At 41.7% G+C, this 25,964-nt stretch overlaps 1 protein-coding gene across 8 annotated transcripts in view; it reads left to right on the top strand.

Moving 5' to 3' along the window:
- Positions 1-25,964, top strand: part of ctnnd1 (catenin (cadherin-associated protein), delta 1) — a 148,175-nt gene that overhangs the window by 22,267 nt on the left and 99,944 nt on the right. For 4 of the 8 annotated variants that reach the window (XM_084319407.1, XM_084319408.1, XM_084319409.1 and 1 more), the window contains exon 2: positions 24,230-24,377. The exons of the other annotated variants lie outside the window; for them this stretch is intronic. In XM_084319407.1, coding sequence (XP_084175533.1) covers positions 24,237-24,377 — 141 coding nt within the window. In that variant the 5' untranslated portion in view covers positions 24,230-24,236. The remainder of the gene's footprint in view (positions 1-24,229; positions 24,378-25,964) is intronic. 8 annotated transcript variants of the gene reach the window in all.

The following is a 25,964-nucleotide window of genomic DNA, read 5'->3' as shown; positions in this document are numbered from 1 at the left end:
TTGGGTGCCTTTTTTTTGCACAGAACTGTGTTTTCTATCCACTTTAAGGCCTCTACATGCTACAGCAACTTCAAAGCAACTTCAACACAGCGCGATTTCACCGCGGTTGTTGTTTAGGGTCTTGTAGACTGTGTTGCTTGGACGTTGTGTACATGTCCCCCAAATCTAACCTAAACAACCGTTGCGTTGATATTGCGTAGCAGTGATTGGTTGGTTAGCGAATGGGGGCGGGGCTGTCATAGAATAATATTGGTCTCGCAGAGAATACCATCCGCCATTGTTGTAGCCAGCCAGCGTTGATGCTAAATAATTAGCGTCACATAGCTGGCCTTTTTCTGAAAACCCAAGCACATATTGTTCCATAGCATACGCCTTCAGTTGATCATGACAAATCCTCTCTTACCTTGACGATTAAAAAGCCTCCATAATTTAGTAAATAAAGCTGTAGCCAGCCAGCTAGCATTGGTGCTATACAAAATGCTATCCACATTAGCTACATAGCTAACCAACTAAATACAATGGTATCCTGAGGTAACTTTAACGTTAAATACAACGTTTGCTAGTCGAAATGACTGGACACACACAGGGACAAGTTAAACATCAATCAATTAATTTATTCCAATAGGTAGTTTGAGCTGCATGTGAGCCGAGGTCCTCTCCATTGGAAACTAATGATGTTACGGTCGGTAACGTTAGCTCGAAAAGCACAGAAAGTTAAGCTGCTAGCAACAGACACTATAACACTTCCGGTCGGGGGATTTCAAAATAAAAGAGCGACGTCTAAAATCACCGGAAATACGTTTATTTTGTACATTATCTAACGTTAACACGAACCTAAACTAACTTTAGTTAAACTAACTTTGCGCGTCGATGTTGCAGAAGCATAAAGGCAGAGTGTCTAAAACACTGTTGCTTTGTCGATGTTGTGTTGCAGTTGCTTTGAAGTTTCTGTAGCATGCAGAGGCCTTTAGCCAAACACACACACACACACACACATATATATACACACACACTACTGTGAGAAAATAATAATCACACACACAAAGGGATAATGGCTTATAGCAGACTTAATGATTTTAGAATATTTCAGATAATGAAATTAAATGTTTATATCATCAACTATCCAGTTAGTATTTATACTGTCTGTAACGTTTGGCTACTTTAAATCATTGAATGTAGAGAGAGCTGTACTGTATTGTACCCATTCTGCAATCTGTTAATAAAGTTTTCAATCAGAGCGAGAGGAGAGAGAGAGAGAGGGGGCGAGAACGAATGAGAGCCAGCCCCCCCTCTCCGGGTTTTGTTCTAGGTTCGCGTTTTGATCGTCTAAGCTGCCGTAGGTGATGACGTCACACTCGAATGTAAACAGGAAGCGTTTAACAGACGGAGATGGAAAGTGGATGATATACAGTAACAGAAACGAATAACCAATAAATATGAAGTTATGTTTAAACTTCTGTTGTCAATATAACCCACCCCCTTTCCTCCCGAATGGAACTAGTGTTGTGGAGTCCGCTTTGACTGGTGTCCAGGGTTAGCAGCAGCTAACGCTAGTTAGCTTAGCATAATCCTAATAGATACCGTGGATAGCAGCTAACGTTAGCCCATTGCTCGTGTCAATCAAATTGCATGTTAATAAAGGTCCGCGCTGGTCTGTCTAATGAAATTACAACCGCAACATTATGCCCTGGTTGTAGGCTAATGTTTTATCCAATTTGTATGGATTAATTTAGGAGTGAAATGCGAATGAAGGGTTGCAATCACTACTCGCAAGCTTGCCCCCAGATGATATTTTCCACTCGCACCGGCCAGATTAGGGGGCAATTTGCGACGATATGATCGCAGTGTACAGCCCTGACTATAGCCTACACTTAAATAAAATAATGTATTTGAGATTCTCTTAAATTTTTTTTATTTTAGAATTTTTTTATTCTTAAACTAATTTAATCTATTGAATAACGACCTGTTGAATGTAACTACAGTTCAATATCTTAAACTAATTTAATCTATTGAACCGTAGTTGCATTCAACAGGTCGTTATTCCTCTGACTTCTCTGTCTCTGGTCTTTCAGAAGACCAGCGCACGCGCGCGCACACTAGGGGTGGGAATCACCAGTTTCATCACGATATCGATTCTTTGGACAACGATACGATATTTGCCGATATCACAAAGTGCCATGATACGATACGATTCGATTCAGGTGCCTGCAATCGATATGAGACGATATTATGTGCCCATTTAACACAATATTATGTGCCCATTTAACACAATCAGTCACATTTAGATCAACTAAAAAAAGGCTACGGAAATATCAATTGACGTTTTTATTTTTGAGCTCTTCCAGACATTTAAATGAAAAACAATCTATTGTTTTTAATACAAATAGACCTCCTGTTCACTGTAAAGTGCCACGTTTTTATATATTGAGCTTTAAAGTTTAAGTAAAATGTTTTGGAACTCACAACACGCAAGCTAAAATCCCTTCCTCTCCCAAACCGTTCCTACTAGGCCTGTCACGATAACACATTTTGCTGGGCGATTAATTGTCCCAGAAAATATTGCGATAAGTGATATTATTGCGGTTTTGAGAGATTTTTGTATTTCCCAAAAGTTTTCAATTAACCTTTTTATTTTTTTTACTAATATAATAATAGCATAATAATGCAAGGAAACCGTTTCAAAGTGCAATAAACCTTTATTTAACATTGGAAGACATTTTAAATATCCTAAATAAAAAAATGCTCTGTTTGATTGTTTATTATAAAACAAACTGAAACTGGAAACAAGCCCTCTGTCTGGCTTTTTGTGTCATCCTTTCAACATGTACATGTATTATTAATGTACCTTGCGGTACCATGTACAAAATGTTAATAAAGTATGAGGAAAAAACTGTGGAAACGTAATAAATAAAAAAGGCAGTGAAACAATAATCAAATAAACACCAAAATATATACTATCTCTATTGGAATGGAGACTTCAGCACAGGATAAACTAGGGATGGGCAAAAATAATCCAGATCGATTGATCACATGATGTACTCGAGTACTCGTGGAGGAAAACGCTGTACAAAATAAACGTCTTTTCCGGTGTTTTAGACTTTTATTTTGAAACCCACCCACCGACCGGAGCGGAAGTATTGTTGTTATTATCCTAGCAGAACCTATGAGCGGCCAACTTGTTTCGTCCGGTTCTGTGTTTTTGAGCTAATGATAAAACAAATGTTGATTGTTGGTGAACAACTAACTTTAGGTTAGTTTTAACGTTAGCTACTAACGTTAGATGCAGCTACTACAGGCAATCAACGATGAGGAGGAAGCGTCAAAGCCGTATATAATAGAATAGTAGCCCTGTGGTGCGTAGGCACGACTCGAAACAACCTGTTATTATTTTTTTTTTTTTTATTGATCTTTTTCCCCCTCCATTTCCTCAGATTTTTCTCCCATCCCAATGTTAGTCGTATGCCAATTCCCAATCCCTTCCTGGTTGCTGCGCACTTACCCCCCACAGTCAGATTATCTGGGAGAGTGGAGGCTATCACGTGCTTCCTCCGACACACGTCCAGCCAATCAACCGCTTCTTTTCACCTGGCAGCGCGGATCCTCCCTGAGAGGGCGTAGCGTGTGGAAGGATCACACTATCCCACTCAGGTCCTATCCGCGCTTAGCAGGCGCCCCGACCGAGCTGTAGGAGTCGCTGTTTACAACGACCCGGACCCACCCCGCCAGCTTCTCCCACCCTCTAATACAGCCAATTGTATTAGTGTGAACGGCCAGCCAAGCTGGTGACAACCCCAGAGCTGTGAGCTGGATTCGAACAGGCGAATCCAGCTCACAGCTTCGGGGTTGGTGACGAACGCAATCTCTGCTACGCCACCTAACCGCCCCGAAACGACCTGTTATAATACATTTATTCATGTTTAACTTGTCCCCGTGTCCAGTCCTTTGACTAGCCCCACCCGTTCATTGTAAACAATGATGCATGTAATTGTATTAACGTTATTCTGTGTTGTAGCTAGCTATGCTATACGTTGTATTTCGTTTGTTAGCTATTTAGCTAATGTTGATACATAGCATTGAATAGCAGCAACGCTAGATCTTTAATCTTTATTTAGCAGTCCAGTTTCTCCGGGCAGTAGCGAGTAACTACTTGGGTCTAAAAATAGCTACACTACAAATAACGCTACTTGGTTAAAAGGAGCAACACTATTGAGAAATGTAGTTAAGCTATGTGGCGTTGCTAGTGCCCCACGGAGCTCCCGTGCTGTACTCTGTAGTAAGGCCAGCGGCCCCCCACACGGAGAGTGACTGACAAGGGGTACTGGTTCTGCCTCATTAAAACAAACGCGCAAATAGCAATTAATCGCGCCCGTCAAAATCATTGCATTTATTTTAATTATTGCGCCGATTAATCGATTTATTGCTTATCGCGGCAGGCCTAGTTCCTACAATTGTTTTATGTTGCATGATGATCATCAATACATTTATTATGTATTCATGTTTAAATATCAACATTATCTGTCCATCCTCAGTAAATAATATCAATATAATAAGAGTCCTGACTTCATTTGGTCTTTTCAAACGCGCACACACACACACACACACACACACACACACACACACAGAATGCCCCCGCGCCCCTCCTCCTTCCCCTCTCCTCTCTCTCTCCTGTTCTCTCACGGTTAGCTTAAGCAGCTAACCTAACGTTAATTTAGATCTGCCCACGCGACGTGGGCATAAAGGAATGGCGACGATGCAAAGCATGTTTAGATGCATTTGACCCGTTGCGGGGGGAAAACTGCACAGACTTATATCACAAAATAGACGCTCTGACTGTAGCCCTGCTCTGCTGTACAGAGCTACACGGAGTTTGACAATACTGGGCGCGGGGCGGATATGACGTCACCGTCGCCGGATTTTCAAAATAAAAGTATCGCAATATGAATCGATCTTTTTACGTTGCATCGATCCTATTTGATTATTGATAATAGATCGATATCTGGATCGATGTATCGTCCCACCCCTAGCGCGCACACAGACAGACAGACAGACAGACAGACAGACAGACAGACAGTCAAATCACTGCACTTAGAAACAGTCAAACAGCGGGAGCATTTCGGGAGCATATGACCAAAACTCAGGCAATTTTGAGCCCTTAAGGAATCAAATAGTCTGCCATGGCTACATGCGTGGCGCTAACGTTATTGTTTTGAAATGCGCAACTGTCCGAAAAACCTGGCAGCGATAAGAGGAATCTATAATCACGGAGGCATGCGATTCCAGGAATCGGACAACCGGGAACCGGTTTTCGATTCCCATCCCTACCCATGTTAGGACAGAAGTTACAGAACCCACTCCAGCAGACTCATGTTAGGACAGAACCCACTCCAGCAGACTCATGTTAGGACATAACCCACTCCAGCAGACCCATGTTGGGACATAACCCACTCCAGCAGACCCATGTTAGGATAGAACCTAGGGCTGGGCGATATGGCAAAAAATCATATCGCGATAACGATATGATAATGTTATCATATTTCTCTATATCGATAATTATCGAAATTGTTATAAGTTTAATTTTTTTTTTAAATTAAAACAACAGATGTATGTTTATTTTGCAGCAATTCTTTGTCGTTGCCGCCATCTTTAGTGTTACATCCCCTCACACTCAGGTTCTCAGGCTGCAGCTGGTTTAAAAGCTAAAGTAAACCGGCTTCTCTGCTGGCTGTGGCTCCAGGGGAGTTGAACAGTTCTGGCTCTGCTAGTTTATTTTCGATATTTTGGCGCTTTTTTGGTGGACAAACCACCGCACATGTGCACCGTGACTTGTGACTGGAGTCTAGCTCTGCTAGCACACATAGCCTACTGTGTACAGAAGGTTTCAAACTGTATTTTAAATTAGAAAGCAAACAAAATAAATAGACAAGAGAAAAATAAATCTCAATTTGGTCAGTATTGTCATTTGGACAAGCAAAGCCATTACTTTAAGTTGCAAGAAAGACAAGTCTGTCCACTGTCTCTGGTTTTAAAACTGCCCTGTTGCAGGTCAAAAAAAAAAAAAAGATTTTCGATATATATTTTTTTCCGATATTCGATATCGATTATTAAAATATATCGCGATATTTATCGTTATCGTTATATCGCCCAGCCCTAATAGAACCCACTCCACCAGACCATAGCTGTCAACATTGGGATTTGAAAAAACGGGATATTTCGCCCGCCCCCTTCCCTTCGGCCCCGCCCCCTCCCAATGTAGTCTCCTCCCCCTCGTATATATATATATTGTCTGCACTGCGCAGCCGTGGAATCGCGAGGCCATAGATTTAGAATAGATAGAAAGGGCACATTGTGGTGTATCATAATTAATTTGTTGAATACAATAGGATTTTTATAACGTTGACACAAATTAAAGAATATTTACACTAAGTTCTCTTTTACCTCTTATTTAATTCATTCATTAATTTAATTGTAGGCACTGATTATATTGTACATAGCAGGGTTTCCGTTAGAAATTTTTTTTGCAGGTCTGAGTGTCCGGTAGATTTCAATCTACCGGACAAATGGGATAAATTCCAGTCAGAGTTTATTGAGCTTAAAAACAATTGATAGGCCTATATAAAGAATGACATCATCAAGGCATTTATAATATTTTAACTTAAAACTAGACTACTTTTGCGTATATACAGTCATTAATATATTCCAAATAAAATAAGTCCCTCGAGACTGCGTGCTGCTGCCGACTTGAGGTGTCGGTGGGCACTGGGCAGTCTGCCCGACCTTAATAAACAGCAGTCTGTTATAATCACATTTTTATGAGCTAACGAATTCCGTTATATTGGACATTTGTATTAATTATATCAAGCGAAGAACTGAGAAATTTGGCAGAGAGACGGCAACATTATCGTGGGTTTGCGCCGTGATGTATATCTCCACCTCCCAACGACTTGGTGCTGCTGCTCATAATGTCCGGTGAAAATAATTCCCTCTAAACACAATTTGATTATTTGAATTGTATTAAAATAGGCTAAAATTAAATAGCCTATGCGATGAACGAAACAATCATTACATTTGTCGTTGCTTCACCAAGCAGCCGGTCAATGACATCCTGTGTCAGCGAGCTGGCAGCTGATATATTTACGTGAAGCATGGAGCAGGAGCAGACAGAGCAGAGCAGCGGTGTCAGCAGCGCCCCCACCCAACAGCTGAATTGCCAATGGCTGAATTGGAGTACTGCACCCTGCCAAGCCATGCTTCACGTAAATATATCAGCTGCCAGCTCGCTGACACAGGATGTCATTGACCGGCTGCTTGGTGAAGCAACGACAAATGTAATGATTGTTTCGTTCATCGCATAGGCTATTTAATTTTAGCCTATTTTAATACAATTCAAATAATCTAATTGTGTTTAGAGGGAATTATTTTCACCGGACATTATGACCGGAGAGATTAGATATGTCGGACTTCACCAGATTTTGCCGGTCAAATACCGGTAATTACCGGCTAACGGAAACGCTGGTACATAGTCATGTGTGTTGTATATTGTGTCCTATGTTACCTTTGTGTTTATTGTCTCTTTCTATATACACCGTGGGAAGGGGGGCACGTAATTGAATTTTTCTGTATGTCTTGCACAAATTGGAAAATGACAAAGTTGACTAGACACTATGTGTCTATAGTGTCAGACACTAATTGTAATGTTAAAAATTGATACTGCTGTAATATAAAGTGAAATTCTACCATGCCTCAATGTATCAACTTTAAACATACACACTAAATGTTAATGTTAGAAATGTTAATTTCCATTATTTCCAGTGCACCATGTGCAACATTTCCTAAGAACAGCAATGTCCATTCTATCAACTCCAAATCTGTGTTATGAGCTCAATTCTCCCGGTGCATGCAGAAGTAGAATTGCTGTCTTGTTTTGGATGAATGAGTAGAAATTAAAAACGGAAATCTTCTTTTATTAAAGTAGTTTTGACATGTGATATAGATAAAGATATTGTTTCATTGTGTATTGATTAACTTTACATTTGCTTTTCATTCATATTACAAAAGTTATACTGGCACGTCTAATACAGCAATGGATAATGGGTAAATGCAACGTTAAAGCAGTGCCAATGTTTACTATGATAACTATAATTAATCGATAACCTGCAACAGGGCAGTTTTAATCAGAGACAGTGGACAGACTTGTCTTTCTTGCCTGAAACTTAAAGTAATGGCTTTGTTTGTCCAAATGACAATACTGACCAAATTGAGATTTATTTTTCTCTTTTATTTTGTTTGCTTTCTAATTTAAAATACAGTTTGAAACCGTCTGTACACAGTAGGCTATGTGTGCTAGCAGAGCTAGTCTCCAGTCATGAGTCACGGTTTGTCCACCAAAAAAGCGCAAAAAATAGAAAAGAAACTAGCAGAGCCAGAACTGTTCAACTCCCCTGGAGCCACAGCCAGCAGAGAAGCCGGTTTACTTTCGCTTTCAAACCAGCTGCAGCCTGAGAACTGGAGTGTGAGGGGATGTAACACTAAAGATGGCGGCAACAACAAAGAATTGCTGCAAAATAAACATACATCTGTTGTTTAAAAAAATCTATAAAAAAAATACTCCAGCAGACTCATGTTAGGACGGAACCCACTCCAGCAGACCCATGTTGGGACAGAACCCACTCCACCAGACCCATGTTAGGACAGAACCCACTCCAGCAGACCCATGTTGGGACAGAATGAATTAAAGAGGATGAATATGAAGGTGGAGTGAAAGACGAGTGAAATGAGGATAAAGGATTCCCCTGTCAGGACAGCTTCTAAGTGCTGAGACAGGATATGACACACTGAAGCTCTGCTTGGAATGTATGACGGCGGTGGTGTGTGTCGGTCTTATCTGTGGATGTATGTTTTTCTGGTAACTGGAAAGAAAGGACAAGATTAAGTTCACTGAAACCTGCTGCTGTCGAGTTTTCAAGGATAAGACTCACGTCACCCGCAAACTGTGGACACCTTCTATTTAGTCTCTGCTCTCACACTCACTCGCGCACACACACACAACACACTTAATACAGCTTTCATTGTTCAGTAAGCCACCGCAGACAGCTGTTTGTGTGTGTGTGTATGTTTAGTCAGTGGGGTAGAAGAGGTCTGCCAAATGTACAGTAGACTAGACAACACGCACATATTTGATCCGCATGACTCTGTGAACTTTGAAGTCGAAAAAAATGTTTGACCTGCTTTGGAGATGAGCTCTGAATGTGTAATTTATATAGACACTACTAGATAAACAAGGTTGTTTCCTCACAAGTTTGATTCTCTCATATTTATTTATATATATATTTAAGCAATAATACACAAGCCGTGGGATGTCATGAATATTGCCACGGCTGTGATGTGCCCGCAGCCACGAGAGCAAAGCTTGAGTGGCGTAGGCATCACATCAGTGGCAATATTCATGACATCGCACTGGCTTCCGAGTGTATTATTGCTTTTATACAACAGGTTGCGTCGGGATGAATACAGACAATTCTAGGGTCTTTTATATTGATTTCTAGGTCTGTCTTAAATACTTCGAAGCTTCGTTCGATGGGCACGTGATTCGAATGGGAACATTTTATTTGAATATATATATATAAAAAAAATTATATATATATATTTTGCAAAATCTTGTGCCTCTAATCAATGCAACGGATGTCATACGCCTCATTAACTCCGCCTCTCTTTGTTAACTACAACAAGCACATGGAGATTCCTCATTAACTCCTCCCTGTGTTGAATACAACTTGCTGCTCTATAAAGCCTCAAATGATGGCTTACAATATTTCATAAAAGCAAAGTGTTTCGTTTGTCTAAGATTTAAAAAGGTTTAAATCAAATCAAATAAAATTTATTTAAAAGGCCCGACAACACACGTTAATGTCCCCATGGGCCGTACATGTCTTCTTTAAACAAGTCAAGAAGAAAACATAACAATAAGTCAAGAACAGAACAAGAACACCATAAGGTCCAACATTTTTTAGATGAATGCAAATAAATGAAAGAATGCAAGCACTCCCAGACATACCCCACGCGAAGGTAAGGAAAAACTCACTAAAACCTAACGATGGGGAAAAAAGCTCCACAGGCAGTGTGGAGGAGAGAAACCTTAGAAGGGCCATTCAAGGGGGGATCTCCCTTCTTAGATGTTGGTGATAGTAGTGTTGCAGACGGACAGTTGGTAAGCATGCACTCATGTGCGTAGTGAAACACAGATGAGTGCATGCAATAGCAACTGAACATTTTGAAAGATTAAAGATAGAGCTGATAGCGGATCTATTTGAGGCACAGGGGCGGCGCAAAGAGGGTCACGTCCTCCCCGTCTTAGTCACGGGACATTCAACACTCCAGTCATTGGGCAGGGACAGCCGGAGACAGGGAGATAGGGGGCGGCGCAGAGAGGGTCGCGAACTCCCCGACATCATCGCGGGACATCCAGCACTCCGGTCACCACTACGAGACCTCCGGAGACAGGGGGGCACGCAGAGGGGGTCGCAACCTCCCGGCCTTCATCACGGGACGTCCGACACTCCGGGCAGCACTCCAGGACAGCAAGTCATAGGGGGACAGGGAGACGGGACAGGCGTTAGACAGCTCATGAGATTGTAGTGGGCGGACATAGCAATAGATACAAGTGGTAAGCATATATGTGAATGGAGTAGATATATGAAGTAAGCGTATAATGTGAATAGAATAGAAGTAAGCGTATTATGTGAATAGAATAGAAGTACTTAACCCAGCAATGAAACCGCGTTGACTGTTAATCTGTTAACAGTCTAATACTATTAATCAGTTGACAGGACCACGGACAGACGACGGTGAATAACTGATCCAAGGCCTCGGAGGTGCATGTAGAGCAGTCACTACAATCTTGGCCAAGACCCCGAGGCATCCATCACCTTAGTCAGCGCCAGGAGACGGGCACTCAGAGAGATGGGGGAGGGAAGGGGGGGAAAGGGGGGGGGGGAAGAGTTAGAGAGTTCCCATGTTTGTGGTGCTGCAAAAGAGCAGACATGTAGTGCCATGTAGTACCATGTAGTGCCATGTAGTACCATGTAGTACCATGTAGTACCATGTAGTACCCTGTAGTACCCTGTAGTACCCCGTAGTGCCATGTAGTACCCTGTAGTACCCCGTAGTACCCTGTAGTACCATGTAGTGCCATGTAGTACCATGTAGAGCCATGTAGTACCCTGTAGTACCATGTAGTACTCTGTACCCTAACTAAACTAGACAGATTAATCTAAAGGTCAGTCCCCGACCAGGTGAGATCAGGGAAGGTTGAAGGAGAGAGAGAAAAGATGAGTCTTAAGCAGGGATTTAAAAGCTTCGACAGAGCAGGCGCCCCTGATGACGGCAGGTAATTTGTTCCACAGGTAGGGAGCGCGGTAGACAAAGGCTCTGTGGCCGGCGGATTTCTTTTTAACCCTAGGGGTCGATGGAAGCCCCGCATTTTGTGAGCGCAGAGCACGAGCGGGCGAGTATCGGGAGATGAGATCGGATTGATAGAGCGGTGCAAGCCCATTTAAAATTTTGTAGGTGAGGAGTAGCACTTTAAAGTCAGAACGGGCTTGTATAGGAAGCCAGTGTAGGGCGGACAAAACTGGTGTGATGTGATCAAATTGTCTAGTTCTAGTTAGTATCCGTGCAGCTGCATTTTGCACGAGTTGAAGATTTTTGATGCTTGAATTAGGTAGGCCTGAAAAAAGTGCATTACAGTAGTCCAGACGTGATGAGACAAAAGCATGAATCAGGGTTTCAGCATCAGCCAGAGTTAAAATGGGGCGTATTTTTGCGATATTACGAAGATGGAAGAATGCAATTTTGGTGAAATTTTTTATATGTGCATTAAATGAGAGGGAGGAATCAAAAATGACTGAGGTTTTTTATGGTGGAGCTCTGGGATACATGACGGGTATCAAAGTTGAGGGAGATGTCCTGAAACAGGCCTCTGTGGTTTGGGGGGCCAACAATTAACATCTCAGTTTTATCTGCATTAAGGAGTAGAAAGTTTTGCGACATCCATTTTTTGACGGCAAGCAAGCAGGCCTCAAGGTTTTGTAGTTGGGAGGAATCATTTGGCTTAATAGGTATATATAATTGGGTGTCATCAGCGTAAAAATGAAAGTTTATGCCAAATTTAAACCTTTATTTATAACTTAAATTAAACAAGTTTAAACTTTACAGCACTGACAATTCTCTATAGTATTTTTAGTTTGACCTGTGTTTGATAAGACACAGTCAGCAGCAGTGTCCCCGACCCATATACAAACATGTGTTAACACATTGGGTGCCACGCTGTTTTGGGGCCCCATCTATGCACTGTCACGCTTTAAAAGATAGGAGTCCGTCACCTTTAGGGATGGGAATCGAAAACCGGTTTCTGTTGGGAATGAATAAACAATCGGGCTGAAAATAACATTATATTCCTCTTACTGTTCGCCGATGAGACTGGAGGAAAAATATTCCAATTATTTGACGTCGATCTGCTAGATCCATTTCCCGTTTGTATGACGCAATAAACGCCGAAATCATATTGATTATTGCGTTTCGAAAGCGATCCCATGCACTCGGGTGTGTATCTAGATCCACGCTACAAGATATTACTGCCGGAGGAATTTCCTCGATGCACCGGGCGCCACTTCCGGTTTGGCTTGGAGTGTAACTCGCCCGACATCCACCAGGCGGCGGTATTGAGGCGATTATTATAAGATTATTCTAATTCCTGATTGCCATTCCAAATATCGATCGCGTTTATTGATTCAGCGCTGGGTACTGGAAATACCGATTCCACGTAGGACTGGGCGATATGGCCTCTAAATGATATCGCGATATTTTTTGGCCATATCGCGATACACGATATATATCGCGATATTTTGACATTTCCTCTAAATCACTTAAAAATGCTTGATTTAACCCTTTGATGCATACAGTCACGCCAATATGATGATTATAATAAGTCCCTGCAACATATGTTTGCATTATTAAACCATGAAGATGCTTTAAAAAATAATTTAATGAAAATGTACTAAGAGTAGTCTACTGACACACTAATAAAAAAAATTATTTACATCTAAGACTTTATATAAAAACTCTTGGGTGCCTAAGACTTTTACACAGTACTGTGTTTTCTATCCACTTTAGCCAAACACACACACACATATATATATGTATATATATACACACCCTACTGTGAGAAAATAATAATCGCACACAAAGGTATAATGGCTTATAGCAGACTTAATTATTTTAGAATATTTCAGATAATGAAATTAAATGTTTATATCATCAACTATCCAGTTAGTATTTATACTGTCTGTAACGTTTGGCTACTTTAAATCATTGAATGTAGAGAGAGAGCGAGAGAGAGAGAGAGAGAGAGGGGGCGAGAATGAACAAGAGAGCCAGCCCCCCCCCTCGGGTTTTGTTCTAGGTTCGCGTTTTGATCGTCTAAGCTGCCGTAGGTGATGACGTCACACTCTAATGTAAACAGGAAGAGATGGAGATGGAGACACACGGAGATGGAAATTGAATGATATACAGAAACGAATAACTAATAAATATGAAGTTATGTTTAAACTTCTGTTGTCAAGCGTTGTCAATATAACCCACCCCCTTTCCTCACGAATGGAACTTGTCTTGTGGAGTCCGCTTTGACCGTTTTCCAGGGGTAGCAGCTATCGCTAGTTAGCTTAGCATAATCCTAATGGATACCTTGGTTAGCAGCTACCGTTAGCTCATTGCTTGTGTCAATTAAATTACATGTTATTAAAGGTCCGCGCTGGTCTGTCTAATGAAATTACAACCGCAACATTATATCGCACTGTACAGCCCTGACTACACTAACGTTAGCATATAGCTCCGCCATCCCTGCTACACTCTGGACCAATACACTAACGTTAGCCTATAGCTCCGCCGTCCCTTCTCGAGGAAAGCACTGAGTGTCTCTCGGCCGCGGGCGGCGCCATATAAACTAAATACTCGATGTTCGCGATATAGTACAGTTAGAGCTGCCGCGATTACCGCATTACCGCGGTATCGCTGTTACATCACGGCCACCGCAGAGTAGGCTGAATACCGCGTCACCGCTGTTTTTTATAATAATAATAATAAATTACCCTCCTCTCGTTGGGCTTGCGGCTCTGCAGATATACCCTACTCCTCTGTCGAGGTTCCAAGCGACCCTATTGGGTACCAGAAAAGTCACGTGAAACATTGCAGACCACTGATTGGTCAGAAGAGAGACGCGTCACACGTTGTAGCGTCATGCAGTGTGTTACCACCAATCGGCAAGCGCGTATTAGGTTTTTACTTCCTGAATGTCAGCTCATCACAACACGGCTAATAACGTTAGCTTTAACTCTCCGCCGGAGTGGACTACCATCGCTTTAAGGAGTACTAAACGAGACATAATGATTTTACTGTCTGCAACGAATGTTATAATAAAAGCCCTTCGTTCTATACACTTGTCTGATTGAAAACTTTATTAACAGACCGCAGAATGGGCACAACTCGGCACGCTCTGAGCAAAGAAAGGAACTGAGATATGAATAGAGTATTGCTTGCCTTGCTATTGTCCGGTAAATACGCTGATGTTATTGAACGTATAACTATATAATGTTAATGCCACAAAACGAATGCCTTTATTATAAAGTAGTAACTTTATAGTAATAATAATAAGAAAGGGTCGGGGGGGTTAGGGGTAACCACCCCTGCCCGCGACACCGAGTGAACGGCGCACAACCAGAGGGGAAACTTCGAATCTGTGTTTCACTTTCAATAACTAATGCGTGCTTGCCGAATCCCAAACAATATTCATGCTGCAAAGTCATCCTCTAAAGATAGACATTTAGACTAGAGGCAGGCTATATGCTATAAAGAGTAGACTACTACTAAAAAAAAAATGCATTCAAACTTTTTATTTTTTTATTTTGTGTGCGTGCGGTAATAACCGCGGCGGTAGGAAATATTTTGCAAATTTGTGCGGTAAGGAAATCATCAATACCGCGGCAGCTCTAAGTACAGTACTACATCTCGGGTAGAACAATCCGCGATACATCGAGTATACTCGATATATCGCCCACCCCTAATTCCACGCTGTTCTGAGGGTCGGCGAAGACTTGGATCTCGGATAAGTAAAATGAGGTAACTGGATCCCCCCCCCCCTCCCCCCCCCCATCAGTCTAATCCAATGGGGTGCAGTTACACAGGGAGAGACGATAGGGGGCGGTATTTTCCCAATGGAGCTCAGAGAGAGGTTGCTGCACTAACGTGAGACTAGATTGATGAAATATGAATTCAAATCGCAAAAAATAAATAAAAACGACAAACAAACGCTATATGTCGTTGCTGGCATTCAACGGTCGGCATGAACTAACGACATAGCGTCGTTGGCACTCAAAGTTTTAAGGGCTCGAAATTGCCTGGTATTTGGTCATATGCTCCCGAAATGCTCCCGCTGTTTGACTGTTTCTATATGTGCAGTGAAAACTAACCCAATGCTTTAGAACCTAGTCATTCATTTAATTCAGTGTAACCTAAAGTTAGCCGCGGAGCTAAAGCTAGCTGACGCTAGCTAACCAAGCTCAGACACACAGACAGACACCCTGCTCAGGTAGAAACAAGGTAGAGAGGATAGGGTGGGGGCGAGCGGGGACAGAGGGAGGGAGCTGTGTGTGTGTGCGCTGGTCTTCTGAAAGAAGTCAGAGGAATAACGACCTGTTGAATGCAACTACGGTTCAATAGATTAAATTAGTTTAATCTTAAAATAATTCCTTACACGTAACGTGTCTGGCTGTGTGACGTCAACTTGTCAGCATGAAAATGACAGCCAAACATGGCACTGCAACTAAATAACACAAATACAATAGGCACATTTGTGACTGTTATAAATATAACACGTTTTATACTTGTGCTACAAGATTTTGGCCTGTGCTACCTACAAAACTATCAACCTCTGTAGCACCAGTGCGATGTGCAAAAAAAGTTAACGTACAGCCCTGCACCAGGCGGCGGTATTGAGGCGTTGCAGTCTCATTCAGGGTCCCGGAGGTTGGCTGGATGAATTATGAATGCCATGGCGAATTTTTTTTATATTGATCTCAAAAACGCTGTACAGCGTTGTTGGCGTTCAACGCATGGCGGGCAATAGCGCTGTACAGCGTTTTTGGCGCTGGATGTGTTAAGCTAAAACTAGCTTTTCAGCTAGCGCTTCAGCTAATGCTAATAACACCAGCAAGCGAACCCATCAGAGCTCCCCGTCAACACTGCTCTGTCGGGACGATGGCATTTAAGAAAGTATCTGCTGTTAAAATGACAAACAGCATTGACACTTTAATTCACGGTCGATTAAAAACACGTTTGTTTTATAATGCTCACTCTCAGTAGGAGGATACCGCACGTGTTGTTGGTAATTTACGTTATATGGGATCGGAGGCTAGCCTTTCGGCGTACTCGCCGATACCAGCATTTTAGGCAGTATCGGAACAACTCTAACGAGGAGCGGGGCTGTTAGTTACACACACACTCGGCTCACACTCACACATGCACATACAGGTACTTGAGAGGTGCTTTCCAGCACACAGAGACAGTCAGAGCTCATCATAGCGGAGAGAACGAACGTTCAAAAAAAGCATGCATGGCGCAACCTTAACGCTAAAAAGCTAAGCATGCATAGCGTGACGTGTGTAACATTAAAGTTACACTGCTATCTTAACGTTAGCAAGCTAAGCATGCATAGCACGACATGTGTAACGTTAAGTAACTTGTGTTCTGCGGGGAAAGACCGTTCATTACTGCAAACAACTTAGTTTAATCCAAACGTCCATTCAAAAACTTGGATGTCTCGTCTGACTACTTCCCTATGCCTTGTTTGGTGCGAGTTCAGCTGACACTGTTGACACGCCCACTACGCAAAGCGTGCACACACACAGACACAGACACACACAACACACACACACACACAGGTCATGCATCCACTCAACTCATGGAAAATACAGCATCAGGCTATTGTTCAAAAAGTATCTCTAGTACTAATAAAATGGAGTATTGAACCGTTTTTAACAGCTCGGTATTGGGTGGGACATTCTGATTTGGGACAAAATATAAAGTCCCAAAATAGTTAATTTATCTGTCTGCTTGTATTAATTGATCAAAAAGTAGCCATGTGCAGTAATATAGTTATATAAAAGAATAATAAAGCAATGTCGATTCTGTTCTTAATTAATAAAAAAAAAAGTCTTGCAAAATAATAAAGTACCGAACCGTTAAGCAGTATCGATAAAATCCTAACGATACCCATCCCTAATAGTCTGTATACTCCAGGGCTAGGCTACGCAGTAAAAACATTTGAGCTGCATGTTTCCTTTTTTTGTGACCAAGCTTTTCAGCTCCTCTCTGCATTTTATGCAGAATGAGTGCTCTCTTCTTGTTGGGAGTTTTTCAGGGCATTGTGCCTCAGGCTTTGCTAGCCTGCAGTGAGCTGACAGGGTGAATTTGTCTCCCCAAAATAATTCTTGTATCGAGTCTGGTGCGCTCTCATGTGCGTGTGTGTGTCTCCCTCCCTTCCAACCATCCATCTCTCCCAGTTCTCTTCCTCCATCCATGGAAAAGTGTGAGAAGTGCTAACAAGTGCCAATGCTGTCTGTGAAAAACATGCCATGTGATGATTATCTTTCTTCACTTCTCTCTCACACTTTCTTGCTATTTTTAACTCTCCATATTTATCCGACTGTTCTTGGGGGAGAACAATTGCGTTTAAATATATTTGGGCTATTTCTTATTCTTTTCTGTCGGGTCAATAATAAAGCTTTGGAATTTGTATATTTTTGAATTTTAAATTGGATTCACAAGCGCATTTAGCTGAGTTTTAGTGTGTTTACTTATTTTATGCTGGCCCTCCTCTCCTCCCCATCTCTCTTTCTAAAGTGTCTATCACACATTTCTCTTGCTCTGCCCACACTTTTCTCCCCTGCTCTTTTGTACTTGCTTTCTTTGTACATTTCTTTACCTCCAATTTAATGTATTATCTGTACACTACACACATGCAAGTGTGTGTGTGGTACAAGGGTCGACTAACTATCCTGATTCCTGATCCGTCTGTTTTATAGTTTTGCTGTATCTGTACTATATGATTGTTGTGTGGCTTTATGTTTTAAAAAACATTCTATGGGAGTGAGTATTTAATGTATGGTTGTGTATAGAGTTGTTCCGATACCGATACTGGTATCGGAAAAGCCGCCGATACTGGCTAAAATGCTGGTATCGGTATCGGCGAGTACCCTCTAATGCTGCGCTCCGATACCATATGACGTAATTTATCAACAACACTGGTCTGTTGAGTAAGCATTATAAAACAAACGTGTGCTTAATCGATTAAAGTGTCAATGCCATTTGTCATTTTAACAGCAGATACTTTCTTAAATGTCATCGTCCCGACAGAGCGGTGTTGACGGCGAGCTCATGGGTTCGCTTGGTGGCTGGTGTTATTAGCATTGAACGGCTAACCGAAAGCTAGCTTTAACATTACCTTGGCTAAAGTTGGGGCTATTCATATAATCCAGCAATAATGGCTGCAGACCTGCAAGCAAAGTACAGCAAGTTGGCAAAGGAGTATTCCAAGTTAAATCACAATGTCACCAGTAACGTTACAGTCTTCTATGGTCTTCCCATATACCGGTAGCTCATGCTAGCTAACGGTAACGTAGTCATTGCACAATTGCACGTCGCGTACACAATTAATGACATGTTGCGGACAGCCATATCGGCGACAATGTTTAGCTTTTAGTGCCAAATGATAAGAGTCTGAGGCGGAGTCTCAAAAGAGAATGTTGAATATTTATTGTGCAAAAATCAAAACAGATCCGACTGCTACTGAACGGAGCCTTGTAGACAGACTGAGTAGGGTATATCTGCAGAGCCAGTGGGTAGCGAGTGCAGCAACGTATAATGTCCGTGTGGATCATTGGAGTAGGGTATATCTGCAGTGCTGAAGCCCCATACTCATTGATTAATGATACTAATACAAATCTATACAATCACCTGTTGTTGAATAAATACCATTACTTTCTAGTTATGACTAAAAAACAGTATATATAAAACAGTATTTGTTAAAAAAAAAAAAAAAATTATATTTATAAAAAATTTATATATCGTTTTTTTTTTTTTATGTATGCACTGGTATCGGATAAGTATCGGTATCGGCCGATACCCAAAGCTTAGGTATCGGAATCGGATCGGAAAGGAAAAAATGGTATCGGAACATCTCTAGTTGTGTAGTGCTATGGTTTAAACCATATCAGTGTTTCCCCTAGGATTTCTTTCAGTGGGGGTGGTAGGCCCCCAAAACTACTAGTGTTTTCGTGGGGCGCGCGTGTCACGGATACGCGGTGTCAACAGTGTCGTCATAGACGCGCGCATTAAGGCGGTTGTTAGTATCGGTGCATTTCTCTACACTGAGCTGAAATGAAACGATTGCACATAAATTAGGTAAATAAATATTAACTATTTATTTACAACACATAAATTATTTACAATTATACATACAGTAGTGACAACACACATATGAACTATTTACAATACAGGGAAGCACATACAACACTCATAACTATTTACAACCAGTGTCAGAGTGAGCGCACTCAAGTTGTTCGGAAATTCTGAGGGCTCAGAGTGCACACTGGACGCTCTGACCAAAGAGTCAGTTTATCAGAGCGGAGCAGATTTTCAGAGTGAATTTATTAACTCACCTTAACTAGGGCCCTATGAAATCCGTTTTTATCTTTTCCTGTTTTCGGATATGAATTTTCCTGTTTTCGGATATGAATTTTCCTGTTTTCGGATTTCTCAGATTTTATATTTTTTCCTTTGGATTTAACCAAAATAAAATGATACAAAATTATGTTTTTAACTAACTTTAATAACAGTACTGCAAACAGTGCCAGTGTAGTTCAATGTTCAGTGCCAGTTAGGTTATGAGGTTTCTTTTTTCCAATTCAGTTCAATGCAGTTCAACTGCCAGTGCAGTGCAATAACTAAATAATAATTAAATAGTTAAATAATACAAAATAATAATTTGTTTAAAAGAAATCACAAATAAACTGTAAAATGTAATTTATTTCAAAGAGATGTCTTTTAACACTGAGTGTCAACGACGAGATTAGTCGTGCTAACTCGCCATGCGTTGAGTGCCAATCGTCTTTTAATCGTTATTTCTTTTATTAGCGATATCCGTTCATTTTTCATCCATCCAGCCTGACGTTATCATTGTGAATGGGTCTGAGCTCGAAAAGGGCAAATACCGCCGCCTATCGTCTCCCGGATGGTAATGCACATCATTGGATTGGGTGGGCATGTGCACCAGAAAAAAAGTCCGGTCTGGGGGTTTCCCTTCTCTGGCATGCAGTTGTTACTAGATTGACTGAGGACCCTCAGAGCAGCGTCGATTATGTGTTTCGGACTATAACGTTGGATCAATAAATGTGATCAATATTTGGAATGGCGATCAGGAATTGGATTAATCTTTTTGCAGAACATCTGATGTGAGGTAAGGACTCTATTTAGAACATCTGATGTGAGGTAAGGACTCTATTTTACCAGTCTTGGGTTTTTTTCTCCGCCATCGGAGCGTGTGTGTGTGTGTGTGCGTGACGTTAGCGCTGACCAAGTCATGGATAATCGATTTTTCAGCCCGCTTCTCTAGCATGCATAAGGACACATATACTATCGATAATCTAGCGTTTATTTGAAAACGATTCATAAATCAGCCGAAAAATTACAACGTGTTTTGTGTATGGGCTATTATCGCGGATTTCTCTGGAATTACTTGAAATCTCAAACTATACTCCTATCGTCAAAACGGTATAAAACGGAAATGTACCAATGAAAAAACAATCCGTTTCGTACATGTTGACTGCAAGCAAGTCATTGATAAGCGACGGGTGTATTAGACCCATAGCCATAATTTAAGATATAGTTTAAGCGTTCGCAAATGTCCCCGTCCTCCCATTGACTAAAGTGCTGGCACGGAAGGGCCTAATTTGGTCATATGGGCGTGGCTCTGAATGAGTTAATTTGAGGTAACTAAATACATTTTGAGGTAACAAAATACTATTTTGAGCCCACAACATATTTTTTTCATTTTGCGTGGCAGCAATAAGCCTTTGTAGCAAGCAGATTAGCTGGGCTAGCTAGCTAACATTAGCTGAACTGACATTAGCTTGATAGCTAACTAGCGAATAGCATCAGCTATAGGGATGCCCCGATCGATCGGCCAGCGATCGGTATCGGCCGATATTCAGTATAAATATGAGATCGGTGATCGGTGATAATGCTTTATTTTCGCCGATCGTCAAAACCGATCGAAAAACATGATCCAATTCTTAGCGGAGATCTCACTCGCTCTCTCTCTCAGACACACAGAGCTGCTTGCAGCGTACGGCTCCTCCTTCTCCTCCTTCCCCTGCCGCACCCATGTAAACAAGAGGCTGCCTCCGGCAACAGTCTGCTCTAGTGCATGCGACGTGAGCTAACGTTGGCTACCTACCTGTTACGTTACTGTTTAAACTAAATGACCCAGTGACTACATGAGGCATTGTCTAACGTTATCTAGCTGGCTAGCTACTTATAGCTGCTGATATCAACAAATGCTCCAGCAATAGTCGAGTGCATGATAAGTTACCTCCGTTGACTCGGTAGCTCACGTTAGCTCACGTTAGCTCTAAACTAGGGATGCTCGATATTGGCTTTTTTACCGATACCGATATACCGATATTGTCCAATTCTTAATTTCCGATACCGATATCAACCGATACCGATATATGCAGGGTTATCCCCCCCAAAAAATGGAATAATTTCAGGTAATTAACATTACATATCTCTTGTTGTGGAATTAACACAACATTATGCATACTTTTGACAATAAATAAAATCAGAATTTGTTCTTACTTGCTTGCCTGGGTAAATAAAGGTTATAGAAATGTAAAACATTTTTATTTTTTTTTGAAAACCGATACCGATATTTTCCGATATCACATTTGAATGCCGATATCGGCCGATAATATCGGTAGGCCGATAATATCGGACATCCCTACTCTAAACTAAATAGTTCACTGAGGCGGTGTCTTAACGTTATCTAGCCGGCTAGCAGTAGCTACAGATAGCTCCTGATATCAATGTCTTATAACATTGATTCGATGCGTATTCGGGCTGAGGGCATGCTGAATGTGATTTATACCAATATATTTATATTTATATAGAATCCTGGCCGTAGCTGGAGGCTACTCGAGTACACACAGACAGTGGAGCTGTTTGCAGATAGCGAGCATTTTGACTTGTTGCGTGGTGGCGATGTCTCGCAGATAATACAACTACAAGTACAAGTCTAATTATATAATATATATATTTATATAAAATACTTTTTTATTTTTATTTTTTTAATCAAAAACGATTATCGGATTGGTATCGGCCGATATGGCTCAAGACGATCGGTGATCGGTATCGGTGCCAAAAAACGTGATCGGGGCATCCCTATATCTAACATTAGCTAATGTTTTTTGACACTATTATTTAGGGATGCACCGATATGAAAATTGGCCACCGATACCGATTGTTCAACTAACACAATCGGCCGATACCGATACCGATATCACTGAGCGACCACCTCGCATACACAATTAATGACATGTTGCGGACAGCCATATCGGTGACAATGTTTAGCTTTTAGTGCCAAATGATAAGAGTCTGAAGCGGAGTCTCAAAAGAGAATGTTGAATATTTAGTAGTAACTTTGATGCAGTAGCTTGTGTGTGTGTGTGTGGGGGACTGGGGGCGGCGCCGTTGTGCAGGACGCGACTGAATTTATCGGCTACTGCCATCGGCACATTCGAGCTTATCGGCCGATTGCAGTCAACAAGGCACTTATCGGCCGATACCGATACCCGACCGATACATCGGTGCACCCCTACTATTATTACACCAACACCATGGAACTAATGACCAATTTGACAACGTTCTCTGTCAGAATAGTCAGTAATTTTATATAGTGCTAGGGCAAAGTAAAATATATTGTTGGTTTCCTGTTGGTTGTCAGTTTGGCCATGGGTAGGTAGGGAATTTATTTAATTTGTTTATTTTATTCTTTCCCACGGCAACTATGGATAGGGCATTTCTTTATTTAATTAAAATGTTCACAACAACATGGATGCATGTACTCTGCCAGCATGTTTAATATCCATAATACTAAATGTTTGACTAAGATTTCTATGAAACTTTATTCTTTATTCTTTATTTTTTTTATATATATAATTTTTTTTTAAACTCGTAAAATATATTAAGTCGCACCTAAATCGGCAGGGTCGGTCGGCAACCGGAAACCAACTATTAATTTTGTTAGGCCTAGCTAACGTTTCAACATACTTGTCTTGTTACCCATCAGCACTGGCAAATTCACTATTACTAAACTAGTTACAGTAGGTAGCTAGCTACATCTGCTTCCACGTCTTGTGTTGAGTGTTGGACTGGGACTTGACATGACGTTACCAATGTTTTTTATAGTTAACCAATGAGCTCAACAGGCTACTACCGGCAATCCATGTCTGCAATCCATGTCTGTTAAGCGACCTTGGGTCTCCTGAAAGGCGTTATATAAAATGAAGTTATTATTATTATTAATAATGAAAACAAGAAGAAAAAAAAGTTAATTAAACTTTTTTTTTGTTTTTTTTTAATCTTAGGGGACTAATATTACATTTAGGGGGGCTTCAGAGTCTAGAACCGCCACTGGTCGGGACTCTTATGAAACTCCATGAAAGACCGGAATCACCTAAACATAAATAAATTGCCTTGGCTTTGCTAACGAGTAGATGTAAAATCATGAAAAGATGAACACATACAGCCTAAAAACGTTCACATTTCAGTGGAATAAAGGTTTTGCTTGTTCAAGGGAGAGAGCAGATCAGAGCCATGCACTGTTGACTAATGTGACGGCATTGTTGCTCAAAAGTTCAAAGCATTGCACTATACAAAGCACTGAGCAAAGCATCTCTCCTGCTGAATCTTTCTGTCTGTATGTAATATGGCTGTGTGGTGCTATGGTTTAAACATTTCTGTCTGTGATGTATGTGATTTATATGGTGGTGTAGTCGTGTGGAGCCTCTTGTAGCTATTTGGTGTTTTTAACCCTGTCCTACCCTATCCTGTGCTCTGCTCTCAGCGTGTGAATGCAGCAGTGTGCGAGCACGGCCTCCCTGCTGGCCTCCGTACGGGAGCAGGAGAGGCAGTTTGAGATGCTCAGCCGAGCTCTTGAGGAGGAGCGCAGGTCATGCGCCGGTACCCTGCCCCGCCCCCTCCCCGCCATGCAGGTAAAGCTAAACAAACATCCCACTGAAAAGAGACCCGCGCTGAACCTGGGTCCCATTTGTCATTCACCATCCCACCCCTATTGCCTGGCTGGCAGCGGACGACAGACCAATCCTGGATCCAAAATACCTCCTCGGTTGGTTCCGAGCCGGATAAATGAAGCCTACATAATGTAACCTACATAAGGAGGTAGTTTGTACCCACGGCTGGCCTGCTACACCTCAGCTTTCATCTGTTGATGGTCACATGTCGTCTCCATCCTTCACTGGCTCCTCTGTAACTCATTGTGAATAACAGTCCATTCGCCATACTCCTCCTCCTGTCACTCAAGCTTCTCCACCCAATGGAATCCCAGCATCCTTGTCTAACCTCTTCCATCGCTCATGTTTGCATGCAGAGATAGACATCTCAACCAGGCTGGAGCTTCCGATTATGACGTACAGCTCTCTATACACCATCTTGTGTGTTTCTTCAGTACCATCAGTTTCGTCAGGGCATTGGGAGATTATCGGAGATATTCAGGAGATTATCTTTGTTGTTGCTTATGGAAAATAACCTGCAGCCCTTCTTCTCAAGTCTGTGTGGGGCGGTACGTTGGATGGAACACAGCTCCAGTTAGACCAGTCTGTTGGAGCAGTAGGGAGGGTGAAACTCTTTGATCTTCTGAGCCAATAGCCGCTTGTTTTAAGCTTTATTGGGCAATTTAAAATGAATGTATAGGAATTAAAAGTCCCACCCTCACTCCTCCATGCCCTCTTCCTGTAGCGTCGGTGAGTCCATAGATGAGAGGGACTTCATATCCTTGTTTTCCCTTTACACACAGACCCCAGCTCATTCACTCACTCGCTGAGTGATACACATTTATTTGTGTGCATGCATAAACACACACACACACACACACACACACACACACTAGGCACTTTCTAAACATGTCCAGTTTAACAGACACATAGGCTCTCCCACATGATCACTTTCTCCCTCCTATTGCCTCTGTTCCTTGCATGTACAGTACACAGTCTCGGGGCATCCCTGTGGCTGATGAGTAGTAGGTACAGACAATATGTTGTAGAGGATGTTTGTGTGAAAAGGTGGGAGCAGGTCTGAAATCTGGCCTATGCTGCTTCTTATCTCTGCTGTGTGTGTTTACATATCCCAGAGGCTTCAGCATGCCTCAGCCACTCTCTCACAATCTCGGTCTCTCCTGACAGGTTCCCGCATGCTCACATCTGCCCTGTGCGCTCCACTGACCTACCTGCCTGACCTGCTCCTGGCCCAGTCCTGTTCACCTCTTATGCTCCTAGGCAACGAAGACACTGCCAGTTTGACGATTATTGTCTTTCAACTTACTATGACTTTGTCATTCTAGAAAGGGATATATTAGTCTTCCAGGTCTTGTCAATTTTGAATGAAAAACGGCAAGCCCCTTGTGCTATTTAAAAAAGAATTAAGATACATTTTTAGCGTTTATCGCTTTTTTCTACTGGGCAGTCCAGTAGAGAGAGCGAGAGAGAGAGGAAGAGCCACTTGGGCGCCCCCTTGTGCTATTTCTTTATAAATGTCTATAATGAGCTATAGCTAAACAGTTTTGT

Source organism: Notolepis coatsorum (genome assembly GCF_963971535.1).
Source record: "Notolepis coatsorum genome assembly, chromosome: 7".
Taxonomy (NCBI): domain Eukaryota; kingdom Metazoa; phylum Chordata; class Actinopteri; order Aulopiformes; family Paralepididae; genus Notolepis; species Notolepis coatsorum.
The sequence above is the reverse complement of the archived record's forward strand: the minus strand, read 5'-3'. Positions and strand labels throughout refer to the sequence as shown.